General features: G+C 38.8%; 1 protein-coding gene across 1 annotated transcript; it reads right to left on the bottom strand.

Annotated features, from left to right (window-relative positions):
- Positions 1 to 877: 877 nt before the first annotated feature.
- Positions 878 to 18,944, bottom strand: LOC126176582 (THO complex subunit 4). Its single transcript, XM_049923746.1, has 5 exons — positions 18,632 to 18,944; positions 18,398 to 18,550; positions 17,702 to 17,849; positions 17,473 to 17,625; positions 878 to 2,042 (listed from the first exon to the last, which is right to left on the bottom strand). The coding sequence occupies exons 1-5, from the start codon at positions 18,821 to 18,823 to the stop codon at positions 1,936 to 1,938; spliced, it is 753 nt and encodes a 250-aa protein (XP_049779703.1). The 5' UTR covers positions 18,824 to 18,944; the 3' UTR covers positions 878 to 1,935.
- Between the last annotated feature and the right edge of the window lie 212 nt (positions 18,945 to 19,156).

Raw genomic sequence — 19,156 nt, 5'->3', positions numbered from 1 at the left:
ATCCCATGGCCAGTACTAATACTGTTACTCCATGCACAATACGCACTTGCTAAACTTTCAATCATAATGAGCTGCACAAGGAAACTGATTCTAAAATGCAAAATTGAATTAAGGACTTAACACTTTTATAAAAATCCATAAACTTAAAATCATCTGAGTTAATTACATCCTTATAAAATACGACTGCAATTTTCAGTTTTATAGCATACACTTTTGACATATGACAAGATACATTTAAATACAATGGTATTCAGGAGAAAAGTGGGCAATTCTTGCAAACATATTTGCAACAACTGAATACTGGACATGTGCAACAGCTTTTTTAAAAATATAATGCAATGATTTTTGAAATATACTCAACTCCATTATGTAGTTCAGGCAAGGTTCAGCTTTTAATGCAGCAGCAAACTGCATTGTCCTAGACAAAATCCTGCATCATGGAAGCCTTTCTTTTAAATAAGTCTTTGTAATATTCTGTGACTATTTACATCTTTGTGTCACATTTCAGTTATATATTTCTACATATTACATTTATTTTATGGGTTCAATATTCTGGTATTTCAGTAACTGGTTAAAACAAAAACCATGTGCAATGTGCAACAGCTTTTTTAAAAATATAATGCAATGATTTTTGAAATATACTCAACTCCATTATGTAGTTCAGGCAAGGTTCAGCTTTTAATGCAGCAGCAAACTGCATTGTCCTAGACAAAATCCTGCATCATGGAAGCCTTTCTTTTAAATAAGTCTTTGTAATATTCTGTGACTATTTACATCTTTGTGTCACATTTCAGTTATATATTTCTACATATTACATTTATTTTATGGGTTCAATATTCTGGTATTTCAGTAACTGGTTAAAACAAAAACCATGTGCAACAGTTTCACACAACAGATTTATTTAATATCAAACTGATGAAATCCCTTGTTCTATATTTATATACGTTTAGTATAAAACATTACAATTTGAGAACTGTATTTTACAAAACAAGGTACTGAAAACCTTGTCAACAGTTGCACTCAAAGCTATTTATCATGCATAGCCACATATTGGTAATATGTTGTTTCAGTTTTCCACTGTGGCTGCCTGATGGCAGAAGCACACCACACACTGTAACGACTGAAGGTGAGGCTGTATGATCACCTTAAAATCTACAAAAGAATCTATCAAAGAGCAAGTCTGTATTTCAGAAATTACGATCCACTGTGTCAACTTACTCCATAATTTTATACAGGACCACAAAAATCACCATTCACTCATGTTAGCACATCATATATAAGAACACACACCATGTAATATTAATTCACTACAAACAGAAACACTTTCATTGTTGTTTTGTCACCAGTATTTAGGAGTTGTAAAAAATGTATCAATTTCCAATATTTTTTTAATATAGTGTGACGACAAAAGTCAGGAGCTAAAGCAATGTAAGTGCTATAAATAAATAAAAAATCCATGTAATAAAATATTTGGTGCTTTGTATTGCAGGATATATGATTTATGAAAGCAATGTATGTTGGAAAGTTCAGATGTACAAAATAGCTATGCAGTCAGTTCAGCCGTAAAACTAAACCAGAGTTAGAATATTCCGCTTGCTTAATACATGGTAGTAATTTTAACAATGAGAAAATATTTTATTTAACAGTGTTGAAATTCAGTATAATTCGCTTCACAGTATGTCCTGAAACATTACAACAGGTATTCAAGGAGATCAAAACCCAGACATTATCCATGTAAAATTATCTACCAGCAAATCCTCCAGCATCACGCAGAAACTCTTGTTACATCTCTATTGTAAAGTCTTCAATCCAATGTGTACATTAACTGCACGCAAAATTGAACAGTCAGTCAAACGCTAAACTGCGAAAGGCAGGTATGTCAGCTTCACACATTCACTCTATATCTTTTCCACAATGGCACAAGGTTTCCATCTGTTACTTAATTTTGTTTACATAGGCATCTAATTCAGCATCCAGCTCCTCAGCTGTAGGAAGTGATCTTGACTGGTTTCTTGGACCACCTCTTCCACCACGGCGTAGGCCTAAACACAAAACAGAACAATTTTTACAAATCTCAAGTGTTTGCGGTAAGGGTGTGTTGTTCAATATAAAGCTCAAAACAATTTTTATATTTTCTGTGAGGAACTGTATGTTATATGAAATTAAATGCCAGCAATGGCTATGTGACAAACACCCCTTACCATCTTTTTTATTTTGCCTTTTCTTATGATAACTACTCACAAGAACATGCTGATAGCAGTTACTCATCTCCCAATACGTGCTGAGAGAATAACGTAGTAACAACATAGGAAAAGATAGAATGCCATATACTGCAAAGATGACATGTTCAGTTGCAGACTGTCACAATTCAGTCTTCATTAGAAAAAGAAACACTCCATTCATTCACACAAGTAAGCACACCTCACATACACACATGACGACCAACTCTGGCAGCTCAGATCAGATTGCAACCATCACGTGAGATAGAAACAGCAATATTCAGGAGGTGGGGAAGGGATAGCAGTGTGTGTGTGTGTGTGTGTGTGTGTGTGTGTGTGTGTGTGTGTATTTGGGGGGGGGGGGGGTAGTTGCTGTTCTAACAGTGTGCATAGTGACTAGACTGCCAAAAGGTGCAGTGTCAGGATGATGTGGGGCAGGGAGGTGCGGAAAACTGGGAACATGAGCAGAGGGTGGCACGCAAAGACAGCGGGGGACAAGAATAGGGAGGAGGTGACAGGACAGAGGAGATTGAAACTGTTGGGTGGAAGGTGTAGGAACAGTAGGTTACTGTAGGTTCAGGCTGGGATAATTACAGGAGCAGAAAAAGATGGGGGTGGAGGGCAAGATCCAGATGGCTTGGGCAGTGAGGCACTCACTAAAATCAAGCAAATTATGTTATGCCGCAGGGTAGTCTATTTTTTCTCTTAGCCACAAAAGAAGTCCAACACAACCTGCAATTCTGGCTTAAGGCCTTAGGCTCTGCCTACCTCTCCTCTAATACGTTTTCCTCCTCTTCCCCATGACACCCCACACAATGACCTCCTACATGCTCCCCAAAAACCATAAACCCAATAATACTGGATGTCCCACTGTGGCTGGTTCTCGTGTCCCCACTGAAAGAATTTCAACCCTCATTGACAAATTGCCCACAATCTGTCCTCCCACGTCACATATAACAACCACTTCCTTCAACAACACTCTACCAACCCCATTGTATGGCACATATGGTAGTGTTCACTGATAGCTCCAAACCAGGAACTTCTGTTGCCTGTTCAATAGTTTTCTCTCCAACTGTGCTCTCAGGATACTGTACCAAATGTGAATACACAGTGTCTGACATGCTGCAGGGGATGAAATCAACTGTAATGAAAAAATTGACTTCTTTGCTTTGCAGGGTATTTAGCAGCTGTAAGCAGACAAACCTGTGCACAGAATCCTGGAGTTCTCCCCCCCTCCCTCCCTATCTATCTCTCTCCCTTCATCTATCTATCTCTAACAGTAGGAAAGGTGAGATATTTTCTGCTCCCACTGTGTTGTCCTAAAACCCATGTAAAAGATGTCATGTAAGTGGGCAACAAGTTGTAGTTTTGTCAAATCAACAACAGGCGTAAAGAATGGTTGTCCTTTCCTGCCAGAAAAAAAGTCATTAAGTGTCCCTTGTTAGCATGACTATTGACGACTCATCAAGCCATATTCCAGTTTGTTTTTCTGCTATAACCAAACAGAATCAAAGTAGCTATAAACTACACAATCTACCTGTGCATTACTAAGACAGTGGAGGTCATAGTACACTCCTGGAAATTGAAATAAGAACACCGTGAATTCATTGTCCCAGGAAGGGGAAACTTTATTGACACATTCCTGGGGTCAGATACATCACATGATCACACTGACAGAACCACAGGCACATAGACACAGGCAACAGAGCATGCACAATGTCGGCACTAGTACAGTGTATATCCACCTTTCGCAGGAATGCAGGCTGCTATTCTCCCATGGAGACGATCGTAGAGATGCTGGATGTAGTCCTGTGGAACGGCTTGCCATGCCATTTCCACCTGGCGCCTCAGTTGGACCAGCGTTCGTGCTGGACGTGCAGACCGCGTGAGACGACGCTTCATCCAGTCCCAAACATGCTCAATGGGGGACAGATCCGGAGATCTTGCTGGCCAGGGTAGTTGACTTACACCTTCTAGAGCACGTTGGGTGGCACGGGATACATGTGGACGTGCATTGTCCTGTTGGAACAGCAAGTTCCCTTGCCGGTCTAGGAATGGTAGAACGATGGGTTCGATGACGGTTTGGATGTACCGTGCACTATTCAGTGTCCCCTCGACGATCACCAGTGGTGTACGGCCAGTGTAGGAGATCGCTCCCCACACCATGATGCCGGGTGTTGGCCCTGTGTGCCTCGGTCGTATGCAGTCCTGATTGCGGCACTCACCTGCACGGCGCCAAACACGCATACGACCATCATTGGCACCAAGGCAGAAGCGACTCTCATCGCTGAAGACGACACGTCTCCATTCATCCCTCCATTCACGCCTGTCGCGACACCACTGGAGGCGGGCTGCACGATGTTGGGGCGTGAGCAGAAAACGGCCTAACGGTGTGCGGGACCGTAGCCCAGCTTCATGGAGATGGTTGCGAATGGTCCTCGCCGATACCCCAGGAGCAACAGTGTCCCTAATTTGCTGGGAAGTGGCGGTGCGGTCCCCTACGGCACTGCGTAGGATCCTACGGTCTTGGCGTGCATCCGTGCGTCGCTGCGGTCCGGTCCCAGGTCGACGGGCAGGTGCACCTTCCGCCGACCACTGGCGACAACATCGATGTACTGTGGAGACCTCACGCCCCACGTGTTGAGCAATTCGGCGGTACGTCCACCCGGCCTCCCGCATGCCGCATGCCCACTATACGCCCTCGCTCAAAGTCCGTCAACTGCACATACGGTTCACGTCCACGCTGTCGCGGCATGCTACCAGTGTTAAAGACTGCGATGGAGCTCCGTATGCCACGGCAAACTGGCTGACACTGACGGCGGCGGTGCACAAATGCTGCGCAGCTAGCGCCATTCGACGGCCAATACCGCGGTTCCTGGTGTGTCCGCTGTGCCGTGCGTGTGATCATTGCTTGTACAGCCCTCTCGCAGTGTCCGGAGCAAGTATGGTGGGTCTGACACACCGGTGTCAATGTGTTCTTTTTTCCATTTCCAGGAGTGTAGTAATGCTGTTGCATAACAACTGCAGCACACATCGTATAAACAGCCCTAAGGTTTTACACCACTGTTACAGTGCATTAATTCATAGCAGCCTCCCTGATATTTTTTGGAATGGTTCATGTTACAGAGAATTATTATTATGTAATTTTATTTTGTAATGCTATAGATGTGCTAGTTTAATTCTTGTCTAAAGTGTAGGGTACTTTGTGTTAGCATAATTCGCAGTTTATGTCGAACATTAGTGTAAGAAAATTTGTATATACACTACACTCTCGCTAATCTGGCCTCTCAGTAATCCAGCGCTAACCAAAAATATGTGCACAATGAATTATCATGCTCAACAATGCTTAGTTTAACAATGCTTTATATTCTGTATTTGAAATTGTAGCTTTCTTTACAGTTTGGAATCATGTCTTCTAAAAGTAAACACATTACACTAGACCTGAAGCAGAAACTCCAAATTTTAGTTAAGTTAAATCGAGGTTCTTCGAAGAAAGCCACTGCTGCCGAGTTCAATGTTGGACGAGCAGCTATTTATGACATCAAAAAGGAAGATGTTATTCCACAGTATTCAACACAAATCGATAGTGAGTTGGGAAAACGGAGGTTATGTGGAAGAGTGAGAATGAAGAACTGGACATGGCTGTTTATAGATGCTCCATACAACAACACAGTACAGGAATTCCAGTCAACGGCCCGATTATAGCGGAAAAAGCAGCTGCATTTAACAAACTAATCAGCGGTAGTAACTTGTTTGCAGTGAGCGAAGGTTGGCTATCAAACAGGAAAAAACAACATGACATTCGGCAGCTGACAGTCACCAGGGAAAGTAGCTCAGCTACCAATACGAATGCTGATGAGTTTGTAAGCAAGATACGGAAGATGATAAAGGAAGAAGATTTAACTGCTGATGCCTTGTTTAATGCTGTTGAAACAGGACTCTTTTTACAAGATGCTTTCTTCGAAAACATTAGCTGCCAAGAACGAGAAGGTAGCTCGTGGTTACAACCAACAGAAACAGTGCGTAACATTAATGGCATGTTGTAATGCAAATGGGAGTCATAAACTACCGCTTACGATGATTGGAAAATCCCAACATCTACACTGTTTTCAACACACTGACAAATACTCTACCAGTGCAGTATTGCACTTAGTAGAAAGTGTGGATGGACAGACAAATATTCTCTAGGTGGTTCCATGAAACATTTGTACCAGCAGTGAGAAAAGAGCTATCCTTATAATTGACAATGTTCCCAGTCACCCTTAGATGTTTCTCTAAATTCTGATAGTATACATGTACAAGCACACTTTCTCCCACCCAATGTGACAGCCCTAATTCAGCCCATGGACCAGGGAATTTTGGAATCAATTAAACGTCATTATCAACATTCACTTCTCTTCTCCTTGCTGAATGAAAGTGAAAACAACTTCATCGACATTATGCTGCAGGTGCAGAAAGCAATTAACATATGTGATATTCCCTAAGCAGCCGAAGCATCGGATAAAGTGGAGAGCGCTACCATAATGAAGAGGTGGAGAAAATTGTGGCCATCCATTGATGCCGAGTTGGATCCAGTAGTGAGTGACAGCGATGAGCCTGTCAATTCGGAATTATCAATTACTTTGTACAATGGCATGTTCCACAACCTCCCAGGAGGAGGAGAAATTGATAATTAAGATTTTACTAAGTGGCTGAATGAGGAAAAACGTGATACGGACCAAACTTTAACAGATGAAGAAATAATGAAAAAGAGGACACAGGAGGAGAGAGCATGAAGATTTCTCACACTGCTGATGCTGAAGCTGCCGAGGTCTTCCTCGAGTACATTATGCAATGACCAGATACGTGCAGTACCAATGCAATGCTTGTAAAGTGGCTGCATACTAAAGCATGCCACCTTCGCGTATCATCATTGTGACAGTTAAAAATTAGGGACATGTTTCATAGTGAGTGATATGACTGTCTTAACTATGTACAGTACACATTCAAGGACTAAGTTTTCTTTTAAAATTAATGTATTTTTGGATTTAATAAAGTCTACCCTCTATGTTTTAAAATTGTATCCTTTGGCTTAATAAAGTTCAGTACACTAGATACCCTATGTTTTCAAAATAAATAAAAAACAAAATAAATGACTAAAATAAATTTCAGACACTCCACAATCCAGCACTTCCGCTAATCCGGCAGCCACATGTGCCAGGAATGGCCAGATTAGCGACAGTCTAGTGTAAGTGTTGCTGTGATTGGTCAACCACTGCTGGTTCGTTTTAAAGTGAGAAAACCAGCATCCCCGCTATCATAGGGGGTCACACCTGATAGCCGAGCAATAGCAGCAAAAGGGGGTGTTTCTTTACCACAATTTCCTAAACCTGATAAGGCTTTTCTCACACAGGATCCCAAACCTGATAATACATTTCTGTAAGTATCGGAGGTCAAAACTAGAAGATATCAGTTTCAGGATCCTGTGCTTATGTTTACTTCAAGCTACTTGAATTTTTTACAGGTTTCATTAATCTTCTGTAGAATGTCTTGAGGAAGACTATACAGCCAGCCATATGATGTCACCGACGGGATTGTTTCGGTTAAATTTGGTAAGAGAGCACCCAAAAATATGCCATGCAGCACTCTAGAATGAAATGATAATTAAATCAAGACCCTACACTGCCGACAGGCGTTGATATACATCAACGAGGACAGTTGAAAATGTGTGTGTCGACCAGGACTCTAACCCAGGATCTCCTGCTTACATAGCAGACACACTATCCATCTGAGCCACTAAGATTAATTTTTTTTTAATTTAAATAAATTTTGAATTTTAATTTTCTAAAAAAGCCATACTTTTAAAATTTTGAAATGTCACAAAATTTCCTTGCACTACACTCTTATGCCTCTGAAAGTTTCATTATGGGATTAGGTTGTACAAGGAGTAAGTTTACTATATTAATGCATGTCTGAATCACATCAGTTGAAACAGATGACACCATACGGCAAATTGCGCAACTGCACCATAAAACTTGTGCCGTACTGTGTGAATGGTAGCTCACAGTATCATTGCAGAATTTCTGCTAGTTGTTTATGTGTCATCTATTTACCCATTTTTTTAAATATGTGTAACATTTCAAAGTATATGGGGCAAATTTGACATAAATGGACTTCTTTAAATTCTACATTCTTCCTTTTTGATTTTCGTACCTTTCACCACCTATTAATGAAGTCCATCATCAGGAAAAAGCAATAAGGATTGAGATAATGAATGCTGCTACAGACATGCTCTCTTCATTCCGTGCTGAATGCTGCTTTTGTTGTACAGCTCGCCTGTGCTGAAAGACAGCGTCCCAGCCATTGTGAAACACTTAAAATATTATCCAATTTTACGTGAACTGACGGCGAAAAAACCAGATTTTTTAACATCTTATCATTTGATATCTTCGCTCAATACAGGATTAAATTTGTTTTTGTTGCTTCTCAGAGTTACTGTGCAGTATAAAACTGAGTAAAGCACTGCACAAAATTTTGAAGAGTTTGCGAGATAAAATCACACTGCATAGATTTCGCGTATGGTTAATTTTAGCTGATACAATGCAACAAATAAAATCTAGACAAGATATAAAAATTTTATTTAAAATTGAGAGCAAAATTATTTCATTCTCAATATTTTGCTTTTTATACCCAATAGATAGTCACAAGTGGTGCAGATCGAAAATCATGTGATGATCAAAAACCGCCATTTTTCGTAAACGGGCCAAGATACTGACACTAGGTTTTTTTTTTTTTTTGCAAATGGTAGCATGCAAAAACATACCTATGTTGTACAACACAACACCCAAAAAATTTTATTTAGCTAGATATGAAAGTACGTTGACCACCAAATCCCAAGAAAGACTGTCACTGATGTAAGAATGGGTACATGACTATTAAGTATAACAACAAGTGGTAGCTTGCATACATTTTTGGGAAAGATGAAGATGAACTGAAGGTGACATTTCTTCATCTATGTGATCCACAACCTTCTTTTGCATACCCGGAGAAGCCAGATGTTATGTGGATTCAACTGGTGGATGTTCTATGTAAGGAGACTTCAACAGGCCGAATATACGCCTTGCCTGAAAATGACATGGTCAAAACCAACATAGCCTTTACAGTTAATTTCAATTTAAAAGAAATTGTGATAAGACATAACTGTTCATAAATGTCAATAGTAAGTAACTTTTTTTAATTAGTTTGGTTATTTCTTAATGTAGAACCTCTGGGTCATTCCACATCACTCGACCATCTGAGATTCTGTTAAGAATTTGTGGTGTATACATATGTATGTATTACGTCACTGTGTAAAATTTTAGCTCAATTCTCTCAGTGGTTCCACAGCTAGGGGCACCTTTGTGGACCCATACCAAATCGTAAAGTGCACAGAGTGAATAATTTGACCAACTTGGGTACAGCTTTATGCATCTATTGTGACATCTATCACCTTGAATTTTTGTACACTAGCGAACTTTTTGTGCTGAATGCAGCTATAGAACTCAAATTGCTCAGAAATTCGTATCCCTTATGCTACTTGCTCTGAAAGTGCCTTGTAAAATTTATTGCTAAAGATTTAAGTCATACTTTTAAGTATCTTTTACTAAAAGGGAAAAGCAGCTATGACCTTTATTTTAGAGCTGCTAGCCAACAACCATGTCTCACTATACTATACCAGCATTAGCATTTATGAGTATATAGTTCTGATTTTATTGACCCTTGTCTCAAGTGTCAAATCAAAAACTGAACATTTACAGCATTTTTCAGCACCAGTTTTTTTAAATATGGCTACCATATCTGACCACCTTTTAGCGGACACTTTTTGCTACAAGGAACATTAAAAAGTGGAATGGTAGTTTTCCATATAACGCTTTTAAACTAGCTTCAACTATACCTTAGCTTTTGCACATACTGCGTGCTTGACAGAATAGCTTTAATGAATGGCATACAAAAATGAGCAAACAACATTGTTGTGAACATAACAAAGCAATAAGTTCACAAAATGAACCAAGCATCATAATTTGTTGCCAGAGCTCATGAATCATTTTCATGGCTCTAAAATTCTCTTCAATGCTAAGTGCACCTACAACCCATGGAATTGGCAATTGGAGGTGGCAAAATGTCGATTGGGATCTAGCAGGTGTCCTTCCTTAGGGGCCAATGGAATGAATTAGCTGGAGAGTGGATGCATGACACCAACAAAGGCATCTCGTTCTTCCAATAATGTGTCACAGATGTTTCCAATCCAACATTTGCTGTCATAAATGCAGGCTACATATTGTCCAGATTGGATGCTGTCAATTGGAACACTCGAGAAGTATACTGATTGATCAACACTTGCAATAAATGACACTGTCATTGGAAACTCTTCTAATTTGTAACAGCTTTTCATTGATTGGTCTGAAGCAGCTGTTTTCTCTGGTCCCTGCAACCATTTTCAAGTCTCCGTTCTTGTAAAGATCTTGCAGCATCAATTTCTTCCTTTGTGATAATGAGGAATTTGATTCCGTGAACTTTTTCGCCACAAAATCTGAACGGATCACTTGGTGTTAGAATTTGATCTGAAGCTGGCTGCTGCAGACTTGCTCTTCCTGCTAATCGCTTTGTTGTGCCCGCAACACCATCAGATGGAGACTTTCCATGGCTTGTGACTAAGAAGTTCCATTTTGCACTGATACTAAAGTCATTTTACTGCTGACAGATTCATGAAGTTTGTATGGGGCAGCTGATCCATTGCTGAAATAGCTGATGTGCTTCAGCACTGGAAAGTGGATTCGCAGGTGATCAATTAGCTTAGAGCAGAAAACAAACTGCGACTGTATCATGTTGCAAGCAATCACTGATGATGCAGAAGCTAAGAGACTATCTTTCCAGCCCAAGCTTTGTAATAAATAATAAAGAGATGTAATGTGACCAGACTATTTTCCCAAAGGAAGCCTTGTACAGTGTCCTGCACAACAAATGAATAATTTTCTGCAAAAACCATCAGAACAACCAGCTTTCCACATCTAGATTTTCTTTCGTTTCTTTTAGGTACTTGCTTTGATGCTTTGCCATGTAATGATGGGGTGAGAGATTCACAATTTTAGTCACAATGTTTTGGATTAATTCAATTGTTGACTGCTTTGTCTCCAGGGTATCTCGGTCAGTGTGTATCCATTCCTTGAATTCAACTGCTTCATCAATGTCGTTCCCTTCAAATGCAGCATCTACAAATCTTGCCAAGACTTGCTAACAAACTCTTGTAGTCATTCTTAATTGGAGTTGCTGCTAGCATCAACTTGACATTTTGATGAGCTGTACAAACACAAACTGAATGTGTTCCTGCTGAACCAACTGTAATGCACCACTTTGGCAGGAGCTCACAAAATTTAGAAAAGCCAAATTTGGTAAATTTTGTCTGCAATAGTCTTGATAGGCTTCTTTCAAGTTACAAAGCAGCAGAGATTTCTGCACATGAACTTTTGGGCCAGCTGGTGTCCTTACGGCAACAAAGTCCTTTGTTCCACGGCAGATTCAGCTGACTTCATCACTGTCACAGAATTTTGCTACACTTTCCTTAATATCTTCTTGCAAAGCCTTTCCTCACTGTGGATCTGGTTTCACTAATATGCCTTTTCTTCCATCAGCCTTCTGGCAGTTTTCACCATTCACTCAGACATGTTGGATTCTTCCATCTTTTTTTTATGTTCCAACTGATAGTAGCCAAAGTTAAAATCTGAATTTTCTCAGAAGTTGAGGACACTTTCAATTTATTGATGAACACTTTGTACGAAGAGCAGTCATGGCATTTTTGACCTGGTTGCAGTTCTATGACATCATATGCTTTAAGCCCGCCAATTTCACCAATTTTGGAAGCCACAACCATTTGAACTTGCCCTATCTTTCATTTTAAATATCCCAGTTTGAAACATGCTGAAATTTTAGTGGTGACACACCAATTGCTGTCGTGCTAGATTTCAAGCTGTCTGAAGCAACTGTATCATCATCATCATCAGACTGATGATGGCAATGGCTTGGCCTTTTTTGGCATTGATGTCAACTCTACAAGAAGGGCAAAGCTTCTGTCTAGGCTTAACATGAACTGCTGTAAGTTGTTTCAAAAAGTTGGCTGTTGCAGCATCAATAGGATGCAGACCTTTGTTGAACACATGATTCTTCTTTTGAAATGGATTGCAGCATGATTTCTGCAGATACTGAAACCTGGTTAACAGTTCTGGTTCATGATGTAAACATACTTTGGCATCACAATCAAACAGCCAACTCATCGAACCTGCAATTTCTGATCCTCCTCAGAGAGGTTAGTAATTGACTTCAGAAGGCACTTGTCCTAGGTGAACATAGTTAAACGACACACAGACTTGTTTATTTGTCCAATGGTGCACTGCCCTCTGTCCATATTTCCATTGTTTGAAGCCGTAACAAGTTGTAACTTCAGCAAAGATTCTACAATAGATTGAAGGAATCAACCAAGCTGCAAGGTAAACATTCAGAGGTAATAACCACAAATGATTCAATGATTGACAATTTGCATACAAACATGAATGATACCCAAATCAAATTAATCTTATATAGTGTGAATGTATAAAATGGGAATACTGGAGAACATTACAGAAAATTCCAGAAGTTTCTAGTGTCTTGTTATAAAACTGTTGTACCTGCATATCAAATATCCAGAAATTTCCAGATCCCACACCGTTATAAAATACCAGCACATCATATTTCCAGAAATTGCTGGAACCCATGTCCTGTACTATGAAACAGTCACACCTGCATGTCTAATTGCCAGAAGTTTCTGGAACCCATATACGAAATAGTTGTACCCGCACATCATCAGACGAACATGCTGCCAATAATTTGTACTAACAAATCACATCAAAAGTGCCTTGACATTCTCCAGCGCAACAGCTGCCAACACGGTAATACATGCGGTAAGCATAACAGCTTAAGTTTCTTTTAATCTATTTTAACGACTTGTACAGAAAATTACCATTCAACTTTTTCAAGTCCCTTGTAGCAAAAAATGTTCCTTTCAGTGGTGTCCACAAAAAGAAGATCAGAGTTGATAGCAATATAGAAAACTGATCCTGAAACGTGCAAGAAAATTTGACACTTGAAACACAGGTCAATAAAATCAGAATTATTTACTCATACATGCTAATACTGGTGTAGTATGGTGAGCACCTGGTCGTTGGCTAGCAGTCCAAAAATCAAGGATCCAGCTGCCTTTCCCTTATAGGAAAGGACGATTAAAGTAGGGATTGAGTCTTTCACGTTAAATTTTACAAAGCACTTTCAGACCAAGTAGCATACAGTGATTTCTAAGGAATTTGAATGATTTAGTAGCATTCAGCAACATAAGCCGTACAAGGGTACAAATATTCACAGTAATAGATATCACGGAATTTTTGCACATAGACCTAACACACACATATCTATACAAAAACAAGTTTTGAAGCAAATCTGGATGGTCGAGTGAAGCCTATTTTTCATTCTAGGACACTTGACATGGAATGACCCCTCCTTGAAAGTCATTTTTCACACAACACATGAAACTTGAAAATTTGGTAGCATGTGATGCCATGATCATCCCCAAAATGAAACTATCAGAGTTGCAAGGAAATTTTTAGGATTTTTCAAAATTTTAAAAATGGCTTCTTTAGAAAATCAAAATGTAAAATATATATTTAATTTTTTCAAACTCCATCATGTTTCATACCAAAACTTTTTAAAAGTTTTAAATGACATTTTACACGTTTGTATCTCTTCTGGTTCTGGAGAACATGGCAATATACAATTCCAGGGTGTGGCAATTTTTAATGAAAATTTGAAAATTCAAAACTTAATAACTGTTTGATTAAATAATTAAAAAATTGTGTTCTTCATTCAACTATGCAGGGACACCAGGTACACTTACTTTCATCAAAATCTGAGAACATCAAACTTAATCTGCATGGAATGACCCTGAAGTATGATGGTCTAAAGGGTTAAAGCATAACTCACAAATATGCAGAATCATCTGAAAGTTTTACTTTGCTCCTTTCAAGGAGACTTTGGACCAGTCCACAAAAATATTAACGATCTTCTAGAAGGAGTGAGTATCCTTGGTGAGGCTAATTTAGTCTTTATCATAATAAAATCTGGTGTTTTGGGTGCCTTTATTGGCGTATAACAAGACAATCATTGTTAAACAGTAATTCTATAGTTTGTTTACTACAGAAAAATTTATTTCATTTTGAATTTCTATATTTAATTAAAGCTTTGATGCACAATTTCTTTATGTTAAGGTCACATTGCACAATTTTTTGCGAGACTATGCAACACAACTCTTGTGGAACTAAGTCTCTCAATTTGCCTTTTGGTTTGTACATTAGTACAAATGTAAAATACATGAAAGTGAAGTACCTAAAGAACAGAGGTAAATGTTAACTACAGGAACTAGTGTTTACAAAACTGTTTTGTTCCAGAAAGCCACGAAAATATGAAAAACAGCAAGGAGAAAAAGAATATCATGACTATTGTAAGATGACGTAAGTACCTAGCAGCAAACAGCAAACTTGTATGAGATACCACAGATAACACTAAATTAAATAACTGGATTCATGACAGCTCACATACCCAGTTTTCACAGAAGATAGGCTGTTGGGACTTTGCATATCATTAAATATGTTTATCTGTGGATGGGTGATAAACCTTAATCAGAAAGTAAAATGGACCAAGTAATTTTTTCTCAATGGTTCCACAATAAATGCAAGCATACAATTGACTCATAGTTCAATTAATGAACAAATTTTTAGGAATATGCTGAGAACATGCCTTTAGTTATGGGAAGTGTTCCACAGTCCCACACCTTCCATTGCTATGAGTCTAACTTAAAGGACAAGCTGGTTAAGAAACAATGTGGAATGAAACAATCTGAAATAGTATCTAACAATGGTAAAACCTGCATATTGACAATGATAATGGCTGTACTACAGGGAAACTTTTAGTTTAGTTTAATGAGCTTCAAAGCTATGGGATACATGGATGAAAAACAGCTAAACAGGAGCACATCATTGCAAAAGCATTCTGGATGGTTTGATTTTCTAATCTTCACTAATTGCTCTCAATGGCTACACTTTCCTAACTTCAAGAAGGTAAGAAGGTCTTCATTGGCGATAATTTGACGTCATATTTTGGAAATGTGCAAACAAAATACAGATTGTGAATGCTTGCCAGCCGACAGAACTATGCAGCTGCTTGACCTGGTACTATTCGGGTCATTGAAAAAAGTGGTGGATGCAGTGGAAAGAAACTGATGGTTCAATGAATCTGAAATTCCAAAACAAATTGTTATGCATTTTTAAAACATCTAATGAATGCACTAGAGCCTTATTAAAAACTTCGTGACTTCAGAAGTCCGCATGAACTTTTGAAGAACTACCAAAAATTAACAATAAACACTGACAATATGGACTAGAACAAAGATACATTCGTCAAAGCACTGAAAGAAAAGAAAAATTTTGAAACAATAGAAAAGGAAGAAGAAGGAAACAGCAACAGTGGCTGCTAGTAGAAGCATTAGAGTCAACCACATTAAGTGTGCAGAGCAATCCAAGTAGCCATTCCATGTGCACTGAAAATAATACAAAAATCAAATGAAAAAAATACATTATTATAATCACCATCAAAAAAAGAAAGCTGTAGGTACTGGATTTTGAAGTGATGATTTAACCTTAAGCTTGAACTAACAGGTAGAGAAATTTAAGTTAATGTGAAGAAAACTTAATTTCCATCTGGGAAGGCAGTCTTCAAGAGCTTTTCCAGAAAAGTATTAGGAGTCTGCAACAGACAAGTAAATATATGCTTCTGCAGAAGTCACTGTGATAATGGATTCCAGATGACGATTACTGATCAGATGATCTGGGCAAGATGAATTGTACTAAGAAAATATTTCAAAGGTGTTTCACAAATTTCCTGAAGTGACAGAGTTTGATCTTAATTTGGTAACTGTACCAATAAAAAAGGTGATTTTTATTAGTCTAAAGGTTTGTTTATTCCAAGTTAAAGACATTTATTCAAAATGTTTGCAAGCATACTGAATGGGAAATAAATTTGCTTTGTCTGCACGTAAAATATTTGATTCAGTTATTGCCTAACAATGTTACTACAATGCACAATTTCTATGACAAGGTTTAGATCCCAATTTCAATTTTTCTGCAGGACAAATTAGGCCTACTGCAATCCCACTGGTAGACTTTGCCCAAGATTATATATATAGTCATTTGTTGAAGTTGAACAGGTTTTTAAACTAACACAAACATGTGCATATGCTAATAAACTCACTCCTCACTCTTACCATACAAAATTAAGTAGAAAACTTATTGCCATCTATTCTCAGCAAAAGAAACTGCTTTTATGTTATCCCTTATGAAAAACATTATGGAATTTAATCAAAATTGCTGGAGTAACTTAATACCGAGCTGCTTAGCCTGAAGGGTATTGACTAATAGATTGTGCCATAACAATAGACCTATAGAAACAAAATGTTATAGACTATCTGACGAATGTAAAAAACCAGAATCCGCTTTGTGCAAACAAATTCTACTAAACACTACACAGATTACTACTTCAAAAGATACCAGAGAAGACCTCATCTAATGAAAAAAGGTCACAAGATTATAAAAATTCTAATTTTCATCAATAACAAGGAAGTTCATCTTTAAATAGGACTTACAAAGGAACTCTATAGAAATAAACCATGGTAATGAGTTCCCAGATTAATTGAACCACGTATCAACAGTGAAGAGAACATTACTGGAGGTTTTAGCATAGCAACTATTCAAGATATAAAGGTTAGGATTTGATGTCCTTCACAGCACACTAGAAATGAAGTCCAAGGCCAGAAGAAAATCTTAAGACAGAACTGACCATGGATTTGATGTGTAGTAACTCTTTAACTGTGTTTAGTGTTCTAACAACTGAATTGCCTTATTTAGACAGAACAAATCAAAACTGTACTATTCAGATAAGGAACTATATAACCTTTGCATTAATGACATGCAAAATAAACTTAAACTCTGCTTCGAGGAATGTTTAAACTTCATTGTATTTCCAGTTCACTTTGCATCAGCGATGCAGGTTGCTTCTCGTTTATCCGACTGCACTCTTCCTTGCAAGACTACTCGAATTCAGACCTTCACAAAATCCTTTTTTGGTGTATACTAAAGCCAAATGAAAGTAAAAATCAACTCACCACCTCGCCCTCTTCCCCTTCCTCCACTTCCACCACCACTGCCACCACTCAATCGGGACCTTTGGCTTTGCACGTATCCACCACCTCCCACACGAACACCACGCAATACAGAGGGTATTTCTGATGTTGCCATTTGAATCTGCATTGCTCTGCCTAAAAGAATAAGCAAATAATATAGCTTGCAGGGCTATTAATCCACTTGTAACACTAATGATATAAATGTAATTACCATCTAAGGGAACACCATTGTACTGTTTCATTGCTTTTATTGCATCAGCTTTTCTTTCAAATATAACATCCGCTGTACCCAGTGACCTACCAGAACGGTCATAATGTACCGCAGCGGACTTCAGAGGCCCAAATTCTGAGAAAAGCTCCTGAAAGAAAATATCACTATTACTTGCATTGTTAACTACATACTAACTTAACATTATACTGCTATTGGTTAGGAATGAAAGCCGACAAATTAACGAAATGTTAAAGCAAGACGCAATGCTCCATCCTACAAAACATAAGACTTACAAACCATATTCTGTGAACAGTATCTACAACATTCGTAGATATTTCCTTGACAGAGAAAGTGCTTACTTATAAGGGAATTTTGTCACAAACACGTTTACAACACATATCTATTTGTAAGTAAACAAAGCCTTGCTCTAAGCAGACAATATATTACTAGACGTCTGATAAAAGTGATCTTCCAAAGAACACATAGAAAGGCCCATCAGCCCCCTAACGGAGCACTAATCTATGAGAAGTTCAAAACGAAGTCTGATAAACCTGCTTCGGCCAGATCCAAATAAACTAAAGGCTGAGTACATAATGAACACTGGCAACCTCCTGGAAGGCCCAGTCACGAATTTGAAAAGTTGTGACGATAACTAGAAATACCTAGTTCATGAGGTCATTGTACACTAAAACTAACCTGTATATCCGAATCCGACACACCAAAATCGAGATTGGCAACTAACAACTTCGCAGGACCACCAGTGGGTAGCGATCCCCCGAAACTCATTCTCGACTTCTTGCTTCCGGATCCATCAAACATATCATGCTGCCATTTGCTGTTAATGTCTCCCTGCAAAACTATGAGTTGATAACTTGATACTAACGACATTCATTCTCCAAATAAACAACAATTATACGTATAAATGAATACCCTTGAATAAGGCGCTGATCGCACCATTCCGCGGCGACTTCTTCCGGCTCCAATTCCCCTCGTCGGCCCACCTCTACCTCGTCTTGGTATACTGGAACCTCTTTGTCCTCCTCGACCTCGTCTTCCGCTACCTCTAATCATTTTGGAGGACTTAATGATATCATCCAAACTCATTTCGATCTTGTCGACCATTGTTAAATCAAAACACAAATACCACACACGCACACACACTAAACAATCAACCACAACCCACAACTCTTTCCTCTCAACCCAGTAATGGCGACCCCGCGTTTAGCTTCGTCAACGATATTACCCATCCCAAAGAACTTCGCTACAGCGGCAAGAAAACAAAAACAAATTTAAGTAGATATCTATGGGAACCAATCGGGAAACAGCGCAACATGTATTTCCCGGGTAACTGCTGCTTGCATGCGTAGAGCTAATACATTTCTCGTCTCTACCCTAGTTCTTTAAAGGCGATTCAAATTAGTCGTCAACAGAACGGAACAGACCGTCTGGCGACGT

This window comes from Schistocerca cancellata, chromosome 1 (assembly GCF_023864275.1).
Source record: "Schistocerca cancellata isolate TAMUIC-IGC-003103 chromosome 1, iqSchCanc2.1, whole genome shotgun sequence".
Classification (NCBI taxonomy): domain Eukaryota; kingdom Metazoa; phylum Arthropoda; class Insecta; order Orthoptera; family Acrididae; genus Schistocerca; species Schistocerca cancellata.
The sequence above is the reverse complement of the archived record's forward strand: the minus strand, read 5'-3'. Positions and strand labels throughout refer to the sequence as shown.